The sequence below is a fragment of the Bombyx mori genome, chromosome 10 (genome assembly GCF_030269925.1).
Source record: "Bombyx mori chromosome 10, ASM3026992v2".
NCBI classification, from domain to species: domain Eukaryota; kingdom Metazoa; phylum Arthropoda; class Insecta; order Lepidoptera; family Bombycidae; genus Bombyx; species Bombyx mori.
The window spans coordinates 6,783,083-6,808,501 of record NC_085116.1 but is presented as its reverse complement, the minus strand read 5'-3'; the positions used below and the strand labels follow the sequence as shown (position 1 = coordinate 6,808,501).

At 36.8% G+C, this 25,419-nt stretch overlaps 2 protein-coding genes across 6 annotated transcripts; one reads left to right on the top strand and one right to left on the bottom strand.

The window, feature by feature from the left end:
• Positions 1-314: 314 nt before the first annotated feature.
• Positions 315-21,112, bottom strand: LOC101742270 (spatacsin). 2 transcript variants are annotated; one of them, XM_012694035.4, is made up of 16 exons: positions 20,888-21,112; positions 20,562-20,754; positions 19,783-20,197; positions 16,998-18,880; positions 16,754-16,924; positions 14,955-15,149; positions 14,585-14,867; positions 13,569-14,495; positions 12,733-12,893; positions 12,055-12,216; positions 11,024-11,560; positions 9,074-9,271; positions 8,120-8,374; positions 5,116-5,384; positions 1,732-1,878; positions 315-712 (listed from the first exon to the last, which is right to left on the bottom strand). In XM_012694035.4, the coding sequence occupies exons 2-16, from the start codon at positions 20,736-20,738 to the stop codon at positions 640-642; spliced, it is 5,853 nt and encodes a 1,950-aa protein (XP_012549489.2). In that variant the 5' UTR covers positions 20,739-20,754; positions 20,888-21,112; the 3' UTR covers positions 315-639. The 2 variants fall into 2 exon arrangements, with proteins under 2 accessions (XP_012549489.2, XP_037869177.2); XM_038013249.2 differs by having other exon boundaries at positions 20,562-21,110.
• Positions 21,113-22,372: 1,260 nt separating this feature from the next.
• LOC101742115 (intraflagellar transport protein 20 homolog) lies at positions 22,373-24,659 on the top strand. Of its 4 annotated transcripts, none has more exons than XM_021350723.3 (4): positions 22,373-22,470; positions 22,675-22,800; positions 23,031-23,185; positions 24,504-24,659. In XM_021350723.3, exons 2-4 carry the CDS (start codon positions 22,677-22,679, stop codon positions 24,618-24,620), a joined length of 396 nt encoding a protein of 131 aa, XP_021206398.2. In that variant the 5' UTR covers positions 22,373-22,470; positions 22,675-22,676; the 3' UTR covers positions 24,621-24,659. The 4 variants fall into 4 exon arrangements, with proteins under 4 accessions (XP_021206398.2, XP_021206397.2, XP_021206396.2 ...); XM_021350722.3 differs by having other exon boundaries at positions 22,402-22,535; XM_021350721.3 differs by having other exon boundaries at positions 22,407-22,598.
• Positions 24,660-25,419: the final 760 nt, after the last annotated feature.

Genomic DNA, 25,419 nt, shown 5'->3' with positions numbered 1-25,419 from the left:
CTGTGGTGCGGTGGCGTCATTTCTCAAATATTAAGTGTATTATTATCTATGGCGTCATTGTTAAACTTATGCGTCTTCTCTCTTGATTGATTATTGACAGTGATGTTTGACGTTTTGATAGAGTAGGTTCCTTAACTCAGCCCTTAATACACATCTTTCCTCCAGTAGTGGTTTCTTTTTAGCTGGGTGATGCGTTAACCCAGTTTGAACTCCACTTTAGGTAGGGTTTGTATATTTTATAAATGGTATAATAGGTATAATTTATAAAACTTTAGGCTATAATATAGGCTAGGTATAATTTATAATACAAATAATTCGATTACTTGGTTTATTGATCTCTTATTTTAGATACAGAAAAAAATACAATTAATCAGTCCACTCGATAAATATCACAGGCGATTATTTTTATAATATCAACAATAATAAATTGTTACATTATTTCGATTATAATAATATCTTCTTTGTCCTTGTCATGTCCCACGCCATTTGCAACAGTCCCATCTTATTTGATTAATAATGTTTCGATTATATTATAAGCATGCAATATTATAGCTTAAGATTAAATATGCAATTTTTTTTTTAATACGTTGTTGAATATAGTACTTTTGTGAGTGAGATAAATCAAATATTTATTTTATATCATCTACACAGATTACGGAGTTCAGTCATAGCTGCCTGCGATACGGAAGTCTTGTTTCTCTCTGTTTTATATCTGAAAATCGAAAACGTTTATCATTTTTTAAATGAAATAATAGAATAAAAACTATCACTTTTTTTTTAGTACAGGCAAAGATATGTTTATAATGATCGAGGTAGTGTCACCTTCACGTCGACACAAACCACGTATCGTAAATATGTATGTCCGCAAATATATTACAAAATTATCGAGCAATATTCAATTCTTTCGATTGAATAAAGTTTCTAAAAATCAAACAAATAAAAAATATATATTTAAATTTCAATTAAAATATAATTTTAAATAAGAATTAAATAAAATTTCTTAAATAAAGATTAATTAATTATTTCAAATATGATTTCTATTAACTAAAGACATTGTTACTAATTTTTTTGGACATTTTATGAACGCGAAAATTAATTAAATTTTTTAGAAAGCTTAGTTTTAGAAAGCAGTTTTTTTTACACATGATTACATAAAAACACATAATTACAACATTAATTACTTTAAAAAAATACTTTATCGTGTGTCTATCAATGTACTTATTTATGAAATGAAGGTAGATAACAAAAAATTGTCGACATATCCACTACCAGTATAACAGGATGAACACTGTTGTGTCCTGCTTCCTGCTTTCTTTTAAGAGATTTTATGACCTGGTTGGTAACTGAGACCTTTAAGTCTTGTCTTATTTAAATTTATGTTCTTATTTTTATGAAGAAATGAAGTGAAATTAAATGAAATGAGATGAGATGATATGGGATGTATTTCATCTCAGAATCATCAGAGAAATCTCAGTAAAATGGTGGTCATTTACTGAGATTTCTGCAGTGGACTTTTTGGAGGATACCGAGAAATTACGTCCAGCGGGTTTGTTTCATTTTCCCACATTTGTGCACTTTCACAGATATTAAACAGTTAATAAACCACCATTATTAGATATTTAAATGTGAAGAAACAGTAAATGGACAAAATAAAACAGATCACACAACTTTACTCCTCGCGTTCCCGCCAAAAAGTCCTTGTGTCCTGCTATAGACAATAACGTTCGGTACCTGCTGAGCATGTCGTGCGCCACGTCGGGCCTGTAGGTGACCATGTCCCGGAGGTAAGCCTGGTCGTTGCAGAGCGCGCGTCTGTAGGCGAGTTCGCGCCACGCCTCCCCGCTGCGTCCCGAAAGCAGCACTAAACCCTCCATGAAACTAAAATTCTTTAAAATTAGACCCGGCAATATTCGAATTCAACTAATCACACATCGTCTTCCCGCATTAAAACTGTATAATCTCAAAACTTATAAAATTTTACAGGAGAGTGTTTTAAAGGTTTAACATATCATATTTTTAATATTAATCATCTTTGCAACATTTATTTGTTAGTTTTTACCAGTTACGTTATCTGTCTTTTAAAGTAAGATAAAGTTATGTATTAATTTTGTTAATACTAATCAAAATATAGGTAAACTAAAAAAAAAAAAACTAAACTACGCTCTTTTGACAGTATTTATGAGAAAAATACTGGTGATACCAAATGATTCCGCATATTAACTCAATTTCGAATATTTTTGGAAATTGTACACTTTTAATGCGAAAAGACGACATGTTATTTCAAATAGATATCTTTAAATACCTAATCTAAACGTTATGATCGTGAATAATTTATTTGAGTGGTGATAAAGGGACCAACTGCACCGGCATCCCGCCTGTTCTTGACACGAAGTAATCAAGCGGTCTGGTTGCAAGCGGGGATCGATCGTTATACAAGGCAATTGAAATTTTAACCTTATGTCTCAAGTGAATAGGAGTATATATGTGGTCAATGCACACCGGTACTCATTTAATACAAGATGGACCTTACGACCATTCAACTAATAAAAATATATGCAAACGAAGCTATTGGAAAAACGTTTTTCTTTTTGACGTGATAACATCTTATAAATCAATGAACACCGACTGCACGCACGAAAAAGCGTCACGTTCCGCCAGAGCCTGACCGTGCAAGCGAGAGCGCGGAACCAGCGATAGAGAGGCACGATCGGCTCAAGCGTTAATGTATCGAAAACAATTTTAATTTTCAAATAACTCAACTCCTCTTTTGTATTAAACAAAATAATGATAATTCAGTGATAATAATTCAATTCAATTCATAAAACTATGCAATTTCTCATCAATGTTTTTTTTTATGATGTTATCACGTAAAACTATCGTCCGTAAACCGATTTTGCAGACAACCAATTTTTTTTTTTTTTTTAAAAGTTAGACCTAACCTCGTATTTCTGTTAACTAGACATGTTTTAGTTACGTAACTTTATGCTGCTATTCAGAATTACAATAACAATGCTACTATTATTCATTTTTATCTTTATAAATAAATATTTTATATCGTCACAATATTTTAACAGCTTTTTACTAAATGTAATATGATTACAAACGTTGTTTTTATTTGAATTTCGAGAGTCTCAGACATAATTAAAATTACCATTACGATTTAATCTATCGTTTCATTATCTTAATTTTATTTTATCCGGCGTTTCGAATAATTTATAGTTTTCGCGGCAGGCAAAAGCAAACAGATTTTCTTGACCTTCCTAACGATAGATATATGTATTAGTTTTCGCACAGTAATGCTGAGTTTACATTACGAAATTAGTGTCATCCATGTTGAACTCAGTTTCACGAAAGTAGTTTCGATATATGCGAAAGTAATTTCGTTAAAAAATTAGTGTCGCGAAATCCACAGTGTCGCAGTAACCATGGCGCCTTCAGCATCAAATCTATAATTTGCTATATTCAATGTAGGTAAAGAAATGCTTATATACTTATAAACTTAAAAAAAGACTATCAAGAAAAAAAAAAGTTGGTAGATTCGAGGATGGTCAACAAAAAGGCATTTAAGTGCAATGAAGTTAGTCTCTGAATTAGCAGATGAAGATCCTGAGAGTTATAAAAACTATTTTCGAATGAGTGAAGATGATTTTGATTTTTTACTATAGGTGTTTCGGGACCCTTGTCATTGATATTCATTAATAAGATCTATATTTTTTTCTGTACTCCATCATTGGTTTGCCATTTTCAACGCTCGAAGCGCGTCCGAACTAACAATACACACGTCCGCACAGCGCAGGCCCTTTCGCGACATTAGTTTCACGTCGCGTCTACACTATGAAATTAGTTGCATGACACTAATTTCACCAAAAAATCGCGCAGGGCACGAAACTAATTTACATGCATGAAATTAATGCATGCATTACGAAAGTATTAAATTACACGTGAAACTGTTGGTAAAACTAATGTCACGAAATTAATTTCACGCCACTAATTTCGTAATGTAAATTCGGCTTAAGAAAAAAAAACTAGTAGGTGAAACTGAAGGTCATTTAAGTATTCTTATTACATAGACGAGTGAAAGAGTTCATGATTCAACATCACGTTGACATCACGAAGCGATTGCCGCTATAAGAGATGGTGACCCTCATAATCAGAGAGCGAGGCTACATAAGCTATATTATCCGTTAACGCTATCAGAATGTGACATATGGATCCTGATGGGAAATTAAATATATGAATAACACAACTGGTGGTAGGACCTCTTATGAGTCCGCACGGGTAGGTACCACCGCCCTGCCTATTTCTGCCGTGAAGCAATAATGCGTTTCGGTTTGAAGAGTGGGGTAGCCGTTGTAACTATACTTGAGACCTTAGAACTTAAATCTCAAGGTGGGTGGCGGGTTTACGTTGTACATGTCTATATGCTCCAGTAACCACTTAACACCAGGTGGGCTGTGAGCTCGTCCACCCATCTGAGCAATACTTTAAAAACCAAATGTTTTATTTATTTATTTATTTATTTAAGGATTACTGACAGGGTTTACAGTAAGACATAAAATAACATTGACATGTATAGAGCAATTGATAACTGCAACTCTAATTATAGGCAATCACAGCATGCATTACATTAACATATTAATAGAGATTTAACAATACTATAAATAATAATAAAAAATTAAAAACAGAAAGACAACAAGGACAGTAATACCCGAGTACTCAGACCAAGGCCGAGGCTGAGGTTCAACAACAACTTTTTTTAATTTTGTTCTTAAATATTGGAAGGGAATCGCCAAATATGTCAAGGTTTTCAACTTTTCTAACTAGATTATTATAAAGGTTAGTTAGACGAGGAGTAGGTGAGTGCTTGCCTAGATTGGTTCTGCTAAAGCGGGTGCTGAAAAGAGCAACGGGGCGACGAGGTAACCTAGATAGCACCTTCAAAGAGAATTTATTGAGGATGGATTGGGAGTCGACAGTACCGCTCATAACTTGATGTAAAAAACATAAGCCTAACATATCACGGCGATCACTCAATGTTTGCAATTTAAAATATTTAACCCTATCAACATAAGATTCAACATAATTTTCAATACGATTATTTGCTAAAACGCTTACCTCAGATATTCGCTGACAAGTCTATACGTTTTTTCCGTAGTTCGATTCAATATAAGTCGTGTAGGAGAAGCGTTTAGTAAGGATATTTGTAGGGCGATCTGCTGCGCCAGAGCCGCCATTTCGCCAGCGAATCCAGTACATCCGCCCTGGAGGTACAGCTCCGCCGCGTCCGTGCAATGGTTCAGCGCGGTCTCGAGGAGCAGCCTCGTCGAGGTGTTGTCGTGAATCAACAACCAGGTCGGCGGTTGGAAGGGCTTCTTCGATACCAACTGAAGGCAAACGAATACGGTAAGGTCTATGGTAGTCACGGCGTGAATCAAGATCAAGCATTCCTTTCATGTAATGCCTCAAGCTGGATAACTACTATCGTATGTATCGTCATGTAACTCAAGGCCGTGAGCTTGCCTATACATTTATGTATATAACTAGACAATAATAATAATAATAATAATAATAATAACTCTTTATTTATATAACACCTTAATATGTACACAGTAAAGTAATAAAACAAAAGTCGGTATATAAATCGGCGGCCTTATCGCTGAAAGCGATCTCTTCCAGGCAACCTTGCAGGGAGAGGAATAAGTTAACTGGACGGTGCTATATCTTAATAAACTTACATAAAAATATATACTTAAATACACATGTGAAAAATAAATACCATATAAGATAAACTTACATACGATTAAATACAAATAAATACTAAAAATATACAAGATAAAATACAAAAGAAGTAGGAACTTATACAGTTATATCATAGAAGCAAAGTAGTGCGATTTCAATCTGGACTTGAAAATTTCCGGCGAGGACGATTGTTTAACGCTTAAGGGTAACGCATTCCATAAACGGACGGACAGCTTCAACCGCAAAGGAATGGTCATAAAATGACGTCCCGTGAGCCGGAAACTTCAGCATTAAATTCTCCGATGACCTGAGTGAATGAGAGCTTGCAGTATGTAGGAAATCAAAACGTTCCTGAAGGTAGCGCGGGGACGAGGAATTAAACAGGACACTGTAAAGAAGAGACAATATATGAACATTCCGGCGATAACGAATAGGAAGCCACTTGAGCTTAACTCGATACTCAGAGACGTGGTCATATTTGCGTAAACCAAATATAAACCTTATGATAAAATTTTGAAGCCGCTCAAGTTTATTTAGCTGGGCCTCGGTTAGATCAAGATAGCTGGCGTCAGCATAATCAATAATGGGGAGTAACAGAGACTGTGCAAGTGCAATTTTAGTAGATGTTGGAAGAAAATTACGCAACCTACGTAAGGAACCTGCAGAGGAAAATAGTTTGCGACTGACTGACACCAGTTGTGGTCCCCATGACAAACTGCGGTCAATGATCACACCAAGATTTTTAACGGTGTCACTAAACGGGATATTTATCCCGTCAAGAGACAATTGGGGCAGATGTGTCCACTCTATCTTACTGCATGTCCTTTGGCTGCCAACAATTATAGACTGCGTTTTTGTTGGATTCAGTTTAAGGCCGTACGCGTTACTCCACTCAGATAAGATGCGTAAGTCGCTATTCATAGTTCGAATAGCATCATGTAACTGAGGAAGTGGAGCTTGACAATACAGCTGAAGATCGTCTGCATAAAGGTGGTAGGACGAAGTGAGATTACAAGATATTGAATTAATGAAAAGAGAAAACAAAAGAGGAGATAAAACGCCACCCTGAGGCACTCCGGCAGATGTATTACACCAAGATGAAATCGATTCACCAAGGCGAACACACTGTCGGCGTCCGTACAGGTAATTACGAAACCATTCAATCACAGTTGGAGATATGTTGAAGGAGCGAAGAACGGCAAGTAGTATGTCAAAATCAACCGTATTGAATGCATTGCTGAAGTCCAGCAGTGTCAACACAGTTAACTGACCGTTTTCCATACCCAGGCGTATGTCGTCGGTGATTTTTACCAGAGCAGTGACTGTACTATGGCCAGGACGAAAACCGGACTGAAAGGGGTTCAGGAGATCATGACTATTAAGGAACGAACTCAACTGGTTATGGATAAGGCGTTCGAGGACTTTAGATAGGAAAGGAAGAATGGATATAGGTCGATAGTCGGAAAAGGATTTAGGGTTAGGTTTTTTTGGCAGAGGTATTATCTGTGCTTCTTTCCAAACAGAAGGAAACACACAGTTGGAAATTGAAAAATTAAGTATGTGGCAAAGAATAGGAAGCAGGATATCAACTAATGGGATGACCATATTACGACTTATACTATCTGTTCCGATAGCATTGGACGCTATAGAAAGGATACTCCTTCGAACATCACAAGCTGTGAATTGACGAAATTTAAAAGAAGAATGGTCAGGAGCGGTAATGTTAGAAAGAGAATTAATGGTAGATGACTTAACAACGTCATCTAATAAAGACGAAGAAGTAAAGAAAATGTTCATCTGATCAATGTTAATGTTTGTAGAACAATAGACAATAGAATGTTTAGGAAAAATATCAATCGAAAACTCATCTACATTTTATATCTATATGGACAAAGACAAAATATTTAGTTAAATATACCATTTTCTCCTCTGTTTTCTTTTATTTTTTTATTTATTTATTAAATACTAGCGACCCGCCCTCACTTCGCTTCGGAAACTGTAATTTATTATTGATTTCTCCACTATTTAATGGATGTTATTATACATATAAACCTTCCTCTTCAATCACTCTATCTATTAAAAAAACCGCATCAAAATCCATTGCGTAGTTTTAAAGATTTAAGCATACATAGGGACAGATATAGGGACAGAGAAAGTGACTTTGTTGAATACTATGTAGTGATTTACCAGCTTGAGTGTTATTAAACAAAATATTCCAGATTTTTTTTCATCTAAATACCAATTACAGAACAAAAGAAAAAATGTGATTCAAAACATTAATCAAAATCTTGAGGTATGTGTGAAGTTGGACGAATTTTTACGATTCAGCGCGAACACTAGTTATTCGAAATGAAGAAAAGTAAATCTAGCAAGTACCCACCCTGGCGGCATCCAAAGCCATTTTTTCTAAATCCTCAATCAAGTTCAATGCCTGTTTCTTCTTGACGCCGGCCGCCTCGGCGTACATGTTGAAGTGTAGGGCGACCATTATGTACGTGTCGGTATCGCCCGGACAATGGTTCTTCAGGAAATCGAGCAGGCCTTGTTTGAACTCCGCTATTTTATCGGGTTGCTGCCCTAACATATAATCGAATTGACCGAGAAGATATTCGAATTGGTGATTGTCTCTTAGCGCCTGAAAAGTTCCCACATTTAATTTTTTTTTTAAATTTCGAAGAAAGTTTTTTGTTACTTTAATTAAAATATTGCTGGGATACGTCAATCGGCAGTTTGAGGGGACTCATAAAATTTGATCAGCAGTGATGTGTAATCTATGTTTCGTCATGGTAATCTACGCGATAAAGTGGATGGGCGCGAAATATGGATGAAATAATCGAACAGGGTATGTATGTACCCGCGGCAACTGTTCGATTAGCCGATTTAATTATTAGCAATATAGTGTACTTCCTCATTTAAATTACAGCACAGTTGTAGCACTTTAATGGAATATTTTAGCAATCCTAACCATTGCACTATGATTTGATATTTACTATCGACCTAGCGGGAATCTTACTCAGAATAAGTGATTAAACATACTATTCCATAAATACTTATGTTTTGGCTGTATACAATATTATAATATTAACAAAAGAGGAGAAAACGACGCTAGGCACAAGACAATACTAATTAACATTACGATTATCTAATACTAATTAATATTACTTAAATCGGCGCGCGAATCTCGTCGATTGACGTCAGCTGTCATTTGCGTGTTCGGGAACTCCGATCGCGCCCGATGACGCCCGAATGCGACTTGGTGTGCCAGTGTTGTGCGCTACAGCACTATAAACTTTTTTCTTTTTTGTTTTTTTAAAATGAATAAGTTGTGTCTGACCTGGAATATATAAGCGCACTCTGTGTAGCGCGCGAGGCCGGTCAGCAGACGCACCATGAGGCGCCACGAGCGGGCCGCCAGCAGCCGTGACGTCAGAGCCTGCGCCGACCGCACCGTCACCGCCACGCCCTCCGTGTCGCACGCGCAAGAGAAGCACTCGTGCGCCATCACCAGCAACTCTATCGCTATTATGTTCACCTTCGACAATACACAATTTTTTAGTAGTAGTAGTAGTTTTATTTTTACAGCTGGAAAGCCAAAGGTATCATACCATACAGCATAATCTTTTATATGCATATATATAATTATAATATGAAGTGAAATGAAATGAAATGAGATGAGATGACATGGGATGAAATTTGGAGTCGTCGTGGCCTAAAGGATAAGATGTCCGGTGCATTCGTGTTTAGCGATGCACCGGTGTTCGAATCCCGCAGGCGGGTACCAATTTTTCTAATGAAATACGTACTCAACAAATGTTCACGATTGATTTCCACGGTGACGGAATAACATCGTGTAATAAAAATGAAAACCCGCAAAATAATAATTTGCGTAATTACTGGTGGTAGGACCTCTTGTGAGTCCGCGCGGGTGAGTACCACCACCCTGCCTATTTCTGCCGTGAAGCAGTAATGCGTTTCGGTTTGAAGGGTGGGGCAGCCGTTGTAACTATACTTGAGACCTTAGAACTTATATCTCAAGATGGGTGGCGCATTTACGTTGTGGATGTCTATGGGCTCCAATAACCACTTGACACCAGGTGGGCTGTGAGCTCGTCCACCCATCTAAGCAATAAAAAAAATATATCAGTAAAATGGTAGTCATTTACTGAGACTTTCTCAGTGGACTTTTCGGAGGATCCTTAAAAGTTACGTCCAGCGGCTTACACGAATTTTCATTTCGATGCCTCCAATGCACACTACTCTAACTCCAAATTCGTAGGTTTACAGGGGGAGCGTTTAAACGAAAAAAGCTGATAAAACCTTTATTATTGCAGATATATTTACGATTTTTTCTTGCGTAACTAGCTAATTTACTCTTGCTTCGAACCCCATCAATAATGAATTTGTAATACTTTTAAAATAGTGAAGCGATTTGCGTGAAAAACGAAAATTTCATAATTTTGAGTTAGTGTTCATTGGAGGCATCGATTTGGTATTTGCAATCGAGTATTAGTTCAAGTTTTTTTATTTTTTATTAGTCCAAATATAGCAAAGAAGTCTGAAATTCAAATATAATGGAAAGCCTTATTACAACTTGTTTAACTAGGTGAAGTTGTATGAGTGATCATAATAAGTATATTGTGTAGCATATTAATGATATTAATTTTTTTCTTTATAATAATGTTAACTTTAATCGAAACTGGGATGGTTCCGCTATAGTACTAAAATACCTTCGTATAGTTACAAGCTGATTTCGACGTATCGCATACCATGCACAGCTCACGAAGGATCTGTATATTAACTGTGAGATTATTAATCAACAGTCACGCGGTACTTTCGCATAATGAAGTATCAAGTTAGAAACGTCCTTCCGATATACAAATAAAACAATAAGAACGAAAAAAAAAAACAAAATGTGTGCAATTCACACGTGGTAGAAGTGAAACCTTCCAAAATTAAAATACAATTATCCTAAACGTCTTAAGTATATGTAAAATTTTGTCATTAGTAAATAATTGTAAGGTAGCGCCCTCTGTGAATTGATATTTTAATTTCACGTATAATCCTAAATTAAAATTCACTACAAGAGCTTTCATACATACGTTAGTATTAAAAAATCTCACAGATGGCGCTGTATTAAATAGTATGTATATTTCTGTCTCATTCTTTGCTGGCTTCATCCTACACATTTTTGTATTTGTGTCTCTTACCTGTCGTTTTTTCCGTTGCATCCGGTTTGAAATCACAACGATTCTAAAGAAGTTTTCACTTCAATTATTCCACATACCTGTTTCGATGACAATTTGGCACCCTTCGTTATCTTCCTAACGTTCGATTTGACCTCGTATCGGACGTGCACGTTATTCCTTGTTATAACATCGAATAAATTCCTCCGGGAGTCGCGGGTCAGCTTGTTACCAGCGCTGTAGACCGTCGACACGGAATACACGGACTCAGTTTCCGCAGACAGTAAGGTACCTTCGCCCGTTAATACCGAACCCGCTTCCTCTCCCTCAACGTGCTGATATTCTTCATCTATCAAAGTCTCGACGTCAAGACAACTATCGTCTAGAGCGTTCTCTGGAACTCTCGATACGGTCGTCGCTTTGTATATCTTCTGGAAGGCCATTAGGTGATCGAGTATCAGCCTGCCTATTTGGCTACAAGCGTCCGGCCTCATGTTTAGGAACATCTCGATGTCGGAGTTGATCGCGTAGCCCCATAGTGTGTATTGAAAGTGCTCCTTTTGTCTGAAGGTTGACGTCTTGACCAGATGCGGCGATATGATCGCTGCTACCATCTCCCGGCAAAGGTATTCTGCTACCTAAAGTCAACAAGTTCATAAGAAGCCGAGATTATAATATATTTATGCTTTGATTATAATATATTGCTTATAAAACGTAATCTATTTATACAAAAGAGAATGTATATGAGTATGCATGTTCACCTAAAACTCGAGAACCGTTAGCCCAATTGATATTAGAGGCGACATAACCACTACGACGAACATACATACTTATATTAGTGTCAGATAGGTTAGCAATGATTTTTATCTTTTGAACCCTAGGTCGAGTTAATAAGAAATTTATATATATAATGGAGAAAGTATGTTTGTTTGTATATTCACCTACAATTATCTTAAGTAGTTTTTAGACATCTACAACGTAAATTGTAAGGACTTAGTTAGTTTTCTGAATCATCTTATGGCTTTTATGCTATATGCAAAATTGCATTTTGTTTCGGACGAAGCCGCAAGTGGAGGTAGTTAGATAAAATAAAAATAAAAAAAATTTAAATGCAATCCGCATTTCACTTTACCTGTTTAGTGGGGATGTTGAATGTTCTAAAAACGAGGTTCGCCAACGACAGCCGCGCTCGGCCGTTCACGAAATTTATAAAATCGAGGGCTCGATTCTGATACTTCAACACCGACGAATAGTCCCAGCCGATTTGCAAAGCTATCCGGAAGTAGCTGGCCACCTGGTTGATTACAAAGCCATAAGGGTTTCAAAGGTTTAAGGGTTTTAAACAGTAGTGCGTATATCGTCGCAGGGCGGTAGTCTTTTTTTTTTTTTTATGACCTGATAACTAAGACCTTTATTAGGTCAAGTCTTATTGTAATTTTTAATCTTATTTTTATATATTATTATGATATTTATTGATATGAAATGAAGATGTTTGAGACATTAATCAACTGGGATGAAATGAAATAAAATGAGATGAGATGATATGGGATGAAATATAATCTCAGTAAAATGGTGGTCGTTTACTGAGATTTTTTTCAGTGGACTTTTTCGAGGATCCCGAGAAGTTACGTCCAGCAGCTTTGTTTCATTTTTCCACATTTGAGGACTTTCACAGATATTAAACAGTTAATAAACCACCGTTATTACACATTTAAACCTAAAGAAATACAAAATAGACAAAATAAAACATATCACACAACTTCACTCCACGTGTTCCCGCCAAAAAGTCCAGGGCGGTAGTCATGTTTACCTGTTTGGCTAGAGACAAGCCGCTTCGCACGGCAAGGGCGTCCAACGCGGACAGCCGGTCGGCCTCTTCGCGAGCCGCGAGGTGCGAGCTGTCTGGAGCATTCATTTGTTTCTCTTGTATGACTACCAGCTCTTCAAAACTCGCGTCGGACACGCCTGAAACTGATTTAATGTCCATTAAATTAGGTGAAACGCTTTAGAGAAAGAGTAGACCTAAGAAGAAATGGATAGATTGCATCGATATGTGTAAGGAGCGAAGAAATCGTATATGATAAAGGAGTATGGAAGGAGAAAATATGTTGCGCCAACCCAGGAGACTTTTTTATTGCTTATATGGGTGGATGAGCTCACAGCCCACTTGATGTTAAGTGGTTACTGGAGCCCAGAGACATCTATAACGTAAATGCGCCACCTACCTTGAGATATAAGTTCTAAGGTCTCAAGTATAGTTACAACGGCCGTCCCACACTTCAAACCGAAACGCATTACTGCTTCACGGCAGAAATAGGCGGGGTGGTGGTACCTACCCGTGCGGACTCACAAGAAGTCCTACCACCAGTAATTACGCAAATTATAATTTTGCGGGTTTGATTTTTATTACACGATGTTATTCCTTCACCGTGGAAGTCAATCGTGAACATATGTTAAGTACGTATTTCATTAGAAAAATTGGTACCCGCCTGCGGGATTCGAACACCGCTGCACCGCTCGATACGAATGCACCAAACGTTTTATCCTTTAGGCCGCGACGACTTCACGGGAGAAAGTCAGGAGAATGCTGATGATAAATTAGGTGACCAAAGAAAGACTTAACAAATTATTTGTAAAACGGCTCACTTGACAGTTTGTTTTGCAAAACCGGAGACGATATCACTAATCTCAATTCTTGGGGTAGCTCGTAAGGCGAGCACGTTCCTTCGGCCAGCTTCAGGCTGGATCTCAGGATTTGGACGGGGCACGGCGGCGGCCGGTACCTGAACTCCGGCTGCGTTTTGAACAGCGTAGACAAACGGAATGCGTCGACGATGAGTCTGAGCTCCAAAAGCTGGAAGATCACCTTCCGCCAACCGTCAATCGCTTCGGGCTCCTCGAGTAGGACCGTTTTCTCGATATTACCGACATCCGATTCGACTTCGATCTCGTTCAACGTCATCGAGAAGGGTCTCTCTGAGTTCGAGCTCCCAACGTTGTTCGAGACGTTTCTATCTTTCTGTCCGGTCGCTATGAAGTGTAACGTGTTCGCATAATTGTTCAAGAATATGCTGTTCGGTTCGGTTTTAAAGTACGCATTCCACATTGAATGTTCGATTTCTTCGCGCAAACGACCGTACTCTAAATTCTCTTCGAACCAATTCATGATGATCTTTAGGGAATAAAATTTCTGAACGGGATCTTTTATCTTCGCCGAGTAGTCCAGGAGGAAGTCTACTGCGTCTTTGAAAGTGACGCCTGCCCTTTTAAACGCTTCACTGCATTCCGCTATAAAGAGTGTCAAATCTTTTTCCTCGATACCATCATGTTTTTGCAGTAACACTTCATATTTATCTGTCCATTCCGCGATCAATATTTTGTTGATCGATAAGTCCGACAGTTTCGCTATTTTAAGTGCCACGTCATAATTACGATTCGAAGTGTACACGTCGATGCTCTCAGAAAGATGCTGTTTAAAATCGTCTTCGAACATCCTCGAGATGTTTATGACGAACGACGTCTCCATAGATATCTTAAGGATTTCGAAGAGAGTGATGAAATTCGGCGACGGCACTGAAAATTTAAAGACGCGATCTTATTTAGATTAGATATGTGGTAAAATATTGAACTGATCATAAACAAAAAGTGTTAGTGATAGTCACCTAAAAAGTCTTTTCCGAATTCCGCTTTAGCCAACAATCTCAAGAACTCTCTTTGATGGTAGGCGCTGTCAAAGTTTTCGCTGATCGCAATCTTGATTAAAGAGACCGCAACGCGCTGGAGGAATTCTTTTGACATTTGCCACGACAACCTGTTGGACTCCACGCTATATTTTCGTTGACAATGCAGAATAAAGCTCGTTAAAAGCTTACTAGACTCCAAATCGAAATGATGTTTTCTTATGCAGCGATAGAGAAAACCGGTGAGGAGTTTAAGTGGGCTGTCCTAAAAAAAAAAACCGATATTTTTGAATTTATCATATCTAAACGACCTTTGTCGATGGTGCAGTATTTTTTTTAACAAAATCCTTACCGGCATAAATATGATCATAGATTCGTGCAGAGTAGTAATGTAACCTTCGTACAAGCAAAGTTCGGCCACCCGTTGGAATTGTTCAGCAGATGAGCACTGCTGATCAATTATCTGTTGCATGTCGTTCGATGTGCGTTTCGTGGGTCCCATTGAAGACAATACCCATTGCGCCCACAGAACGTCCACGGCGTTTGGCTGTCGATTTCAAACAACACAGAAGCAATTTAGCACGCTATTTAGCGTGGTATGGACATGTGACATTGAAAGACTTCTCATCACCGGCAAAGTGGAAGGAAAGAGACCTAGGGGGCGTAGTTTTTTTTTATGATTGAAGGATTACTGGTGGCCCGGAGGCCTTTCCAGTTTCACCAGGACAGGTGGGCGAGCAAAGGCTCAGCCAGGAGGGGTGGGATTTGCTAACAGCTGCCCGAGCGCCTCCGAAGGAGACCTAACAACTCAAGAGTAGCTGCTTCGCGAATGAATCTACTACCGGATCGGAATCGCGACCCGCTGAGAAGATCCGGCGAGAAACTCAGCGAGCTGATTCATGGGTTAGGTTGCACGGCGAACTCTTTGTCGAGTTCGACGAGTACGGTTACCGGGGTCCCTAAGCCTGCCCCTAGTATTAGAGCTGAAGGCATCTAATGCAAAGGTTATTGGATCTGATGGATCCGTAAGGACGTGTCTAGGGCGTCGACGGTGACTGGCTCCTGCATGATCAGGATTCGGGGAGTAGTCAGCGGCGGCAACGATAAGGCGATTATCATGACGCATAGCCTTATCGAAGTATCGTTCCGACGCTGACTTCATGTATTTCCGAATTGATTCGAGGCCCAGGTCGTCGTGTAGGTCAACGTTCCTCACGAACCACGGAGCCCCGACAGCTAACCTGCAAAAGCGGGATTGTAGGGATTGGAGGGTGTCTATGTGTGTGCGGGCCGCGTGAGCGAACACCACACTCGCGTAAGTCATGACGGGCCTTATGCAAGTTTTGTAAAGTGTCACCTTGTTCCGAAGGGACATTTTACTCCGCTTACAGATCATGGGGTAGAGTCTACCGAGAATAAACGCGGCACGGTCACGGACTGAGGGGCGTAGTCCCATGCGCTGGTCCGATCAGATTAAGACGACTTTGGAATCCAACATCAATGTCGCTATCCACTGCGCGGAGGACAGAAGTGAATGGAGGAAAATAGTCCAAATAAAAGTGCTCAGTAAAGCTCACGACCCTCAGAACTGAGGAATACGACGCACGGAGGAGGAGGACATGTGATTACTGAAGCAACTGTTTGATCATGTTTTATCACCGGTGACGTCATTTTACCTCATTTAAAAATAGTTAATTATTGTTCGATATTTTCTTCGGTTTTCGCGTAGTCACAGACATAACTTACAACTACTTTTGCCGTTTAATCTCGCATTTTTTATTGTTTTTATTTTATTTTAACAATGGACAAGTATATCAGAGGAAGGGTTATTGTAGCCTTAGGGGTTGATAAATTAAAGAGCGGACGGTTAGCGTGGTATGGGCATGTATGGAAATCGTAGTGCAGGGTAGAGGGGGAAGAAGTCGACCAAAGAATACATGGATGGAGTGTGTGTGAATGACGATATGGGAGAGAGAGGAGTGAGTGTTGAGATGACGGCTGATAGAAGAGAATGGAAGAGAAAAAATAGCTGTGCCGACCCCACCTAGTGGGATAAGGTGGGGAAAAAGTGGTCTCCTTAGACAGAAGCAATTTAGCAATTTTATTGAAACGTTTTTTTTAACATTTGAAGGTATTTTTGTTTATACATACTTCGTAACAACTGGCTATTAGTACGAGGAGCGGCTCTCGACACAGATCAGCAGCTTTTACCAGCGCAGCCGGAGGGTCCTCTGGGCCGTGACACGCGGCCGCCACCTCCCACAGCTCCCGGCCCAAATACGCATTGAATGTTCCTTCCAGTCCGCCGCTCGGTTTTATATTCTAAAAAAAAAACATACAAATATTTTATATCATTTTAAACTTTAATAACAAATTATTGAAAAAAAAGGCTTACAATTTCTACCGAATTCAACCTAGATAGCCGCCTCTGACCATTCGTCGGAGACTTTAATTCCTTATCGGAACAATCTGTTTCGGTATTCTTGTGCAGCATAATATGCTTCAAGTGTTCGGCATACGAACGTTTTTCAAATTCTTGTGATAAATGCAGCATCTGCTGTAAAGGGTATCGGAGCACGTCTCCGAACAATAGGAAATTGAACCACGAATTTGTTTTGATGAACTCCCTGAGCTGCATCTCGGGAAGTGGTAAATTATGGAGCATAGCGAATTTCACCATTGTTTGTGATTCGTACAACACAAACGACATGTCCAACTTTCCCTCATTTTCCTGCTTCACTTTCAAACTGCGAAGTGTTATCTCCTCTAAATGCTTCAAAATATCTTTGGCCACATCGTCGTTACTTTGAATGAGTTTGGTCATGTACTCGTTGACCGTTTTATTGGCCTTCTCTTCGGACACTCCGTTTCTTACTAAGTAATTCTTTATCATATTCGCAGCAGATACGTGGACCCTGCATCTTGTTGGATTACACCCGATCATTGCTACGAACGAAACCGCACAAGCTGTAAGGGCCGGATCGGACCAATTCTGTAAAGCCAGAGCGTGCGCTTCACAACAAGCGCTTTTGATGCTCTTATCTTGCAATCGGTTGTATGTCTGGTATTGCTGAGCCACAAAGGCTTGACTGGCGTTACAAGGCCGATACTGTTTTAAATAATACAGGTGATTCAACTTAGCGACGTAGCCAAATCTTTTCATTAGCTTTTCATTTGCAAAGTCTGGCATTTCTGTTCCTTTTTGAGATAAGGCTTTTATACACGCTGCTTTGACGTCTACATCATTGGACAGCAGACTACCGAGGCTTCGCCTGTCAGGTTTATCAGCAAAGAGATTGTTTGTGGTCTGGTTAATCAATTGGAATTCAAATATTTTTGAAACGTCCAATCCTCTGTATCCGGACAGTAGCTGGTACACATTCACATCTTTTGAATCATACATTTGATTCAAATCTGAGTATTTTTTGTAAACGCTGTGCAAATGAGGAAGTTTGTCTTTATATATTTTATTTGGCAAAACAAAATCTGTAAAGTGTAAATAGTCCTCTTTGGAAAATATATCAAACAATTTTGTAGAATCCTCCAACAAAATCATTCCTAGGACTAGGTGAGGATTGGCTGTAATGTAATCATGAATATTATCTTTGGCTATCTGCTCGCATGTCTTGTATACGGGAAGGACGTGACTTTGTCGATCGGAAGTTTGTTCAATGCTTTTAAATAGCAGCCAAAGTTCTATACAATCCTTTGCTTCCTGCTCCACACCGGACAAGTCCGTGTCTAAAATGTGGCCTTCCACACACATAGTCAATACTTTATACAGTTTATTCTTCACACAATACTTTGCCAACTGTACATAAAAATGTTGTTTAGTTATGGTAGAACAAGATTCCGTGAAAATGTCATCTACTAATTTCAAATTCTGAGTATGGGCAAGTCTCGAAATGATTTGATACAAATCATCTCGTTCGTCATCATTTACAATACCATAAGAACAAAGTGTATCATAAATGCACATTTTAGTGTAAGCGTAACATTTGCTTACAGACACGCTGGCTATCATTTCGTGTGTAATCGACCAATGACGAAAGATTTCATCCAAACTTTCTAGGACTTTAGTGTCGAAGCCAGTAGTGTCAACATTGAGCAGCTTCTGGACAAAGCTTTCGTTGTTGAAAAAATTGTAACGAGCATTCTTGTCTCGTACCACTTCCGACAGCTGAACATTTATCCAACGGATCAAAATCATTGCTTTATTCTTTTCTACAAGATAACTCCACATTTCTTCAGGCGAGGAAAATTCCAATAAAGAAAATTCTGAAAAATTTATAGATACGTCAATTACTTCATCATCGTCGTCAGCCTAAAAATAACGACATAGAGGAGGCCAAGGTTCAATTACTAATTTCTGAACAAATTTTTTATCATGTTTTTTTAGAGCTTTTGACAATTTTTTTTATTTAACCCTTGTTATTTAAATAAATTACACTCTCTAAAAAGTAGCCATGACAGAATTTACATTTGACATATTATCTCAACAAAAGTTATATTATTTTAAAGGGTACAAACCCCAATGTACATATTTATAAATCTCATCTCGTGGTAATGAAACCTTTTTTTTGACGTAATTTACAGACTCACAGTATTTACACAATCAAATAAGTCAATTATGTATTACTGGATGTAGTACTACTAGATCTATCGCTTCCGAAAAATAATGCTGATGGTAAAACTATTGTTAATAATTATTCTAAAAAAATGAAAGTTAAAAAATATACATTTTTATTAAGTAGTCTTGGTTACGGGACTTCAGTAATAATTAGCCATTAGTTGTATTACCTAAAATTTACAGCAATGTGTTACTGATATGGTTATTGAGCAACCTGATCAATTTTAAAGATTATAAAATGTAGAAGATATGTTCTCATGATATATCACCATCTAATGGACAGCAGGGATGCTTTCTATCAGATGTTCCTGCATGCTTGGCTGCTTTTCAAGGCAATTAAAATAAAAGACTCAGAATATGGCCTACTACCAGTACTTACCTAGGATTCAAGCCAGTATCAGATCTTAAAAATAATCATATATGATTTGGCCTTTTTTTTCACAATACACTCATATACATGAAAACTGTACATTTGTCTATCTCATGAGGAAAACATAAATCACATTAAGTTCTACGAAACTCATTCAAGTATCAAATAAACAATACAAACCAAATGATTGAAAAAACAATGCAGTTGCAATTTTAGTTTTCCAAGAAACAGGATATTTCTCAATGTTTTCTATTGTTAATGCTTTCACTTCACTCTCATTTACAAATATTCTATCCTTCCCTGTGCCAAACACTTTATTCTGTTTATAAGTGCCATCAATCTGAAATGACTTTTCTAAATATCTTAGTAAATTCCAATGTCGCTTGAATTCTAACCATTTTGGAATGTTTTCACTCAACATGTCTTTTGATATCTTTTCTAATTGTTCCACAAGAAAATCCCTGTATTCTATTGCACTTGAAGTTTCAGCAAGAGACATCAGATGTTCTTCTGGGTTTATTTTAACTTTGCTTAATACATGGAGAACTTTAAATATTTGTTTTCTTAACAGCAACTGGACAGTCCATACTTTCACCTGTGATTTAAATTATATAATATTAAGGCATAGAAATTCCAGGCCCTCGTTTAATAGTACCAAATTTATCTTATACCTTAATGTCTTTCTATGAGCAAGTAAACTGATATTAAGCATGCGAGGGACTCTTATCATACAAGTACTTAGTACAACTAAATATGTGAACCTACATATTAAATTGTCTGAAAAAGCTACAGTTACACTTCTCAAGTGAGTAAGTACTTACACAGAAAATGCAATGAGCAAAAAGTTGCACACTATTACCTTAAATAGAATTCATTTAAAACCTACAAATATTAGTAAAAAGCTTAATTTCAATGCAGAAAAGTAAGATCATATCATATATTTTCTAAAATAAAATTACCTCTGCAATAAACCAATCTCGGGCACTTTCCTCATTCCAACTGTTTTTTTCCATCAAATATTTGATAGCTAGTGTTAAATGAGTGCCTTTAGCCGCTGCTTCTCTAACAACATCTCTAGGTGATTTTTCTTCCCAGCACGACCATATTACTTTTTCATTTTGATTTAGGCCCTCCATTTTTGTTTATATTGCACTATTACACATACAAATGAAACACCTTGTAACTAAATAAATATTTTTGATAGTTTAACAAGGACTAACATACAATGGGTAGTGCCGAAAACAATAATGAAATTAGAAAACACAAAATCAAAACATTTACATACTTAAATTCCAATAGAACTATATTACATGAAGCGGGTATTTGGTATCATAAATTCGGATTTAATTGAAACGATTAAAGTCTTGTTATTTTTTTAATTAAACAAACACTACAGATCTGTCTAACTGCTTATATAGGTACATTAAATAATCATTAAATAGTATTTATATATAATTAAATCACATAATCTTCACTTCAATTTTATGAACAAAGCCTTGTTATTCTTGTTATCATAAACTTTTTTTTAGGGGATTTTATGATCTGGTAACTGAGACTTTTAAGTCATGTCTTATTTTAATTTATATTCATATTTTTATGAAAAATGATATTATGGAGTGAAATGAAATGAAAATGATTAATTTGAGACATTAATCAACTGGGATGAAATCAAATGAAATGAAATGAGATGATATGGGATGAAATATAATCTCAGTAAAATGGTGGTCATTTACTAAGATTTTTTCAGTGGACCTTTTTCGAGGATCCCGAGAAGTTACGTCCGAGCGGCTTTGTTTCATTTTCCCACATTTGTGCACTTTCACAGATATTACACAGTTAATATGCCACCATTAGTACACATTTAAACCTGAAGAAACACTAAATAGACAAAATAAAACAAATCACACAACTTCACTCCTCGCGTTCCCGGCAAAAAATCATCATAAACTTTAAAGGAACAAATTACGCAAATTGTAAACTATTTTATTTATTTAAGGATTACCAACAGGGTTTACAGTAAGACATAAAATAGCATTGACATGTATAGAGCAATAATAATTGATAGCTGCAACTCTAATTAGAGGCAATCACAGCATGCATTACATGAACAGATTTAACAATAATAATAATAATAATAAAACAAAAGAAAGACAACATGGACAGCAATACCCAAGTATTCAGACCAAGGCTGAGGTCAGTTCAACAACAACTTTTTATAATTTTGTTCCTGAATATTGGAAGGGAATCGCCAAATATGTCAAGGTTTTCAGCTTTACTGACTAGATTATTATAAAAGTTAGTTAGACGAGGAGCAGGTGAGTGCAGTAAATTGGTTCTGCTAAAGCGGGTGCTGAAAAGAGCACCGCTCATAACTTTTTCGTGATTTGGACAATTTTTTACGTGATAAAAAGTTTTCTTCCCAGGAGGCAGTACAAAATGCTTTCACTCAGTTTGTAGAATCTAGATCACCAGGGTTCTATAGCAAAAGCATAAATGACCTTCCTATTAGATGGTAGCAATGTATAGATACATAATAATGGTAGATATTTTAATTAAATAATTATTAAAAAAAAAAGGTTTTTAAATTCTTCAGTACAAATCGGCAATTTCATACTTTAACGCTTAATATATTAATTTAACATATTCAATCATTATTTCAAATCTGTCACAAAGTGAAATACGTTTTTAAAATACTGTTTTCTTTACAATACCTGTCTATAAAAAGACTAATCCTTTTCGTACAAAATACTCATTAATCTAGAACTGTTTTGATAAAACGACTCCATATTATATTGTTTTAACCAACGTCGATACGTTGCTAAGACAACAAAAGCAGTACAACTAAAACAAACAATACCTACATTAATAGTAAAGATTATAAAAATTACATTACATTTAAAAAAAATAGCAACTAGAAGATTGATTTGCTATTGGTATTCTTTTAGATTTTAGTTACAAATCATAAAGAAGGATACAAATACAATAATTTATTTAATGTACTACTACAACTATAGTGAAATTACTACTACAGTGTCTAGTTACTGATTATTATTATTTTATTGATTCACTCAGTTATGGCAGAAGAATTGCAAAAAGTTCACCTATTTTACGATGACATCAATAAAATAAAGGTTCTTGAGGAGAATGTTTTGAAAGATACTGAAGATTTAAGGGACACCTGTAAGGAGTACGAAAATAGTAGGTATCTGAGTTCAACTGTAAACATTGGATACGTTCTATGTATACACAAGTTTTTATTAAACTTAGTTATTGTTGTCGTTATCAATTAATGTTTCAGTTTATTGTAAGATCGTACGAGCTGGTACGATTACTCGGATTGTTGGATTTAATAACCGAAAATCCTACGATCTCGTGATATTTATGTACTAGTTATTAGTAATATAACTGTGCCATTTTCGGCATTGCAGAGGTGCAAAATTTTGAAAAAATTATAAGCTCGCTGTTAGATCTAATTAAAGATCTCGGCGACAATGTTGAAAATAAGAAAATGGCTGCAATAGGAGCAATGAACTTATTAAAATCAATAGCCAAAGATAAGGAATCCGAACAGCTGAAATTGCAAGTAAGATTGGTTCTTTATTATCATAATTTATAGATAGCCATTTAATTAAACGAAAATATAAATTTAATAACTAGGTATGAAATGTTATATAATTTTGTTGGAAAATGTCTTCAATAATTTAATTTCGTGCTCAGGCACTCAAACTTTACCTTTTACTCACTTTACTTTTTATAAACTTTTTTACTCAAGATCTTACATTTTAGTTCATTTTACCGTATATTATAAGACTACTTTAATTTTGGAAGCCATCTTCTATCCTTAAAAAACCCGTTTTTTAACCTTTTCTTATTGCTCACAAGGAGCAGAGAAACCACCCCACTCCAAGTAAGCCTATTCGTCACAGCGAGCAACATGGATATACTGTGACTACCCCATTGTGTTCTTTTTTTTCTTTGCATATCAACATACATACATGGACATATTTCCATTACTTCAACATAGCAGAGTTTGCTCTCCGAGAACTGTGTATCTTCTGCTTTGCAGTAGTCACACAGTATGCTGTACAGACGTTTCTCCCTTCATCTCATAATATCAGCGGGCGGGATTAGCAGCAGAGCCCAGTCCGTACATTTCCCTTTTCTACGTGTTGTGTCCCGTGGGGGTTTTCACTTGAACCGGGACACGCACGGGAACTCGAATCCTTTAAGTAGGGCTATGGCGTGAAGTTTTTCTAATATCGTTTGCCAGAATGATTTACATTTAATAGCCGCGAATGCGTTCGGTTCATGTTTTTAATGTTCTAGATAGCTCACTGATTTAATTAAAGGCATCTCAGCGCTGCATTTAGTCAATCTACTTGTGATTTTATTGCTTTTATACACGATAGAGCGCTGTGACTTAGGTGTCTTCGCAGCTTCACTAAGATGGACGGGCTTTGTCAGAACGGATGGAATCTAATAACAGCTCCTCGAACAACTCCAAAAGACGTTTAATAGGTCATAGAGATCGGCTCTGCGAGTGTATTTATCACATAGGATCGGAATCACGACCTGCTGAGAAAAATCGAAAGCAACTCATTGCCTTTATGAGCTTATTGTCACTCTTCAACTAATTTCATCCAGAAATTAGAATCAAAAATATTGAAACTTATGTTACGTACTCTTTTCTTAGGGTCGTTAAAAAGATAATGAGAGGTAATTATTTTATTCACTAGTGACGAGTCATATGACAAACTGACAGTTGTGACCGTTGACCGGTTAATTTAAATAAAGAATATTTCTTCTGTTACTGTGATGTAGCTTTTTTTTATCATCGCTCTTATTGATAACTTTAATATTGTACGTAAGTTTGATGAATACAAGAAATACAACACTTTCAGGCGGAAATTAACGACAAGACTTCATTATTGGAACAAATAGACAGCGAATACGATACACTTCAAATCCTTGAAGCAACTCAGATGGAAACAATTGAATATCTTACACAATTACGTTAATTTTAATAAATAAATAAATAAAAGTGATTTTTAGTAATATATTTAGTATATATTATTATCCTTTTCAATCGGTTGTTTAAGTTCTAATAATATTATTACCTCTACTTATTTGTTTAGAATTGATACCATTAGTTAGGTATTATAGCAATGGATTTTCAGTTATAGAACGCGTTCTCAAACCATCATTAACAAAATATCATTGGGCTTGAAAATAACGTAATGTGTTATCTTTAAATCACCGCTTAAGTTTACGAGCCCTTAGCTTATATGTTAAATGTAGTCAGACTTCAGTCGATAGTTTGTAATCATTTTAATTTTCCTGTTCATCAACACACATTAAATAATAAATCCGTAGTATTGTGATTTTACAAGTTACGGAATGCAACGCTTAATGATTAAATTAAGTGGCGTTCATGCCTCTCTGCGCCGCCATTATCCTATCACTGAAGTAAACAATCTGGTGGGATCAGGAAGAATATATTTTAAAAAGGAAGTTTTAGGCTTAGAAAAATAGATATCCCAAGTGTATAAACCTGAAAGGGGACTATGACGAAAAATAAAGAAAATAGAATTTAATAAAAGTTAATTGCGTCATACTTATTATCACTCTATTTAACACCCCTAGTTTAGTCTCAAATCTCAATTGTGTAGTTTAACTGTCCTACCCTTCAAACCCGAACGCATTACTATTTCGCAGCAGAAATGGGCAGAGTGGAGGTAAATGCTTAAGTGAACTGACTAGAAACCCTACCGTTAGCGAAACTAATTCAGTAGCAAACTTAAAATAAGTTGTAATCGT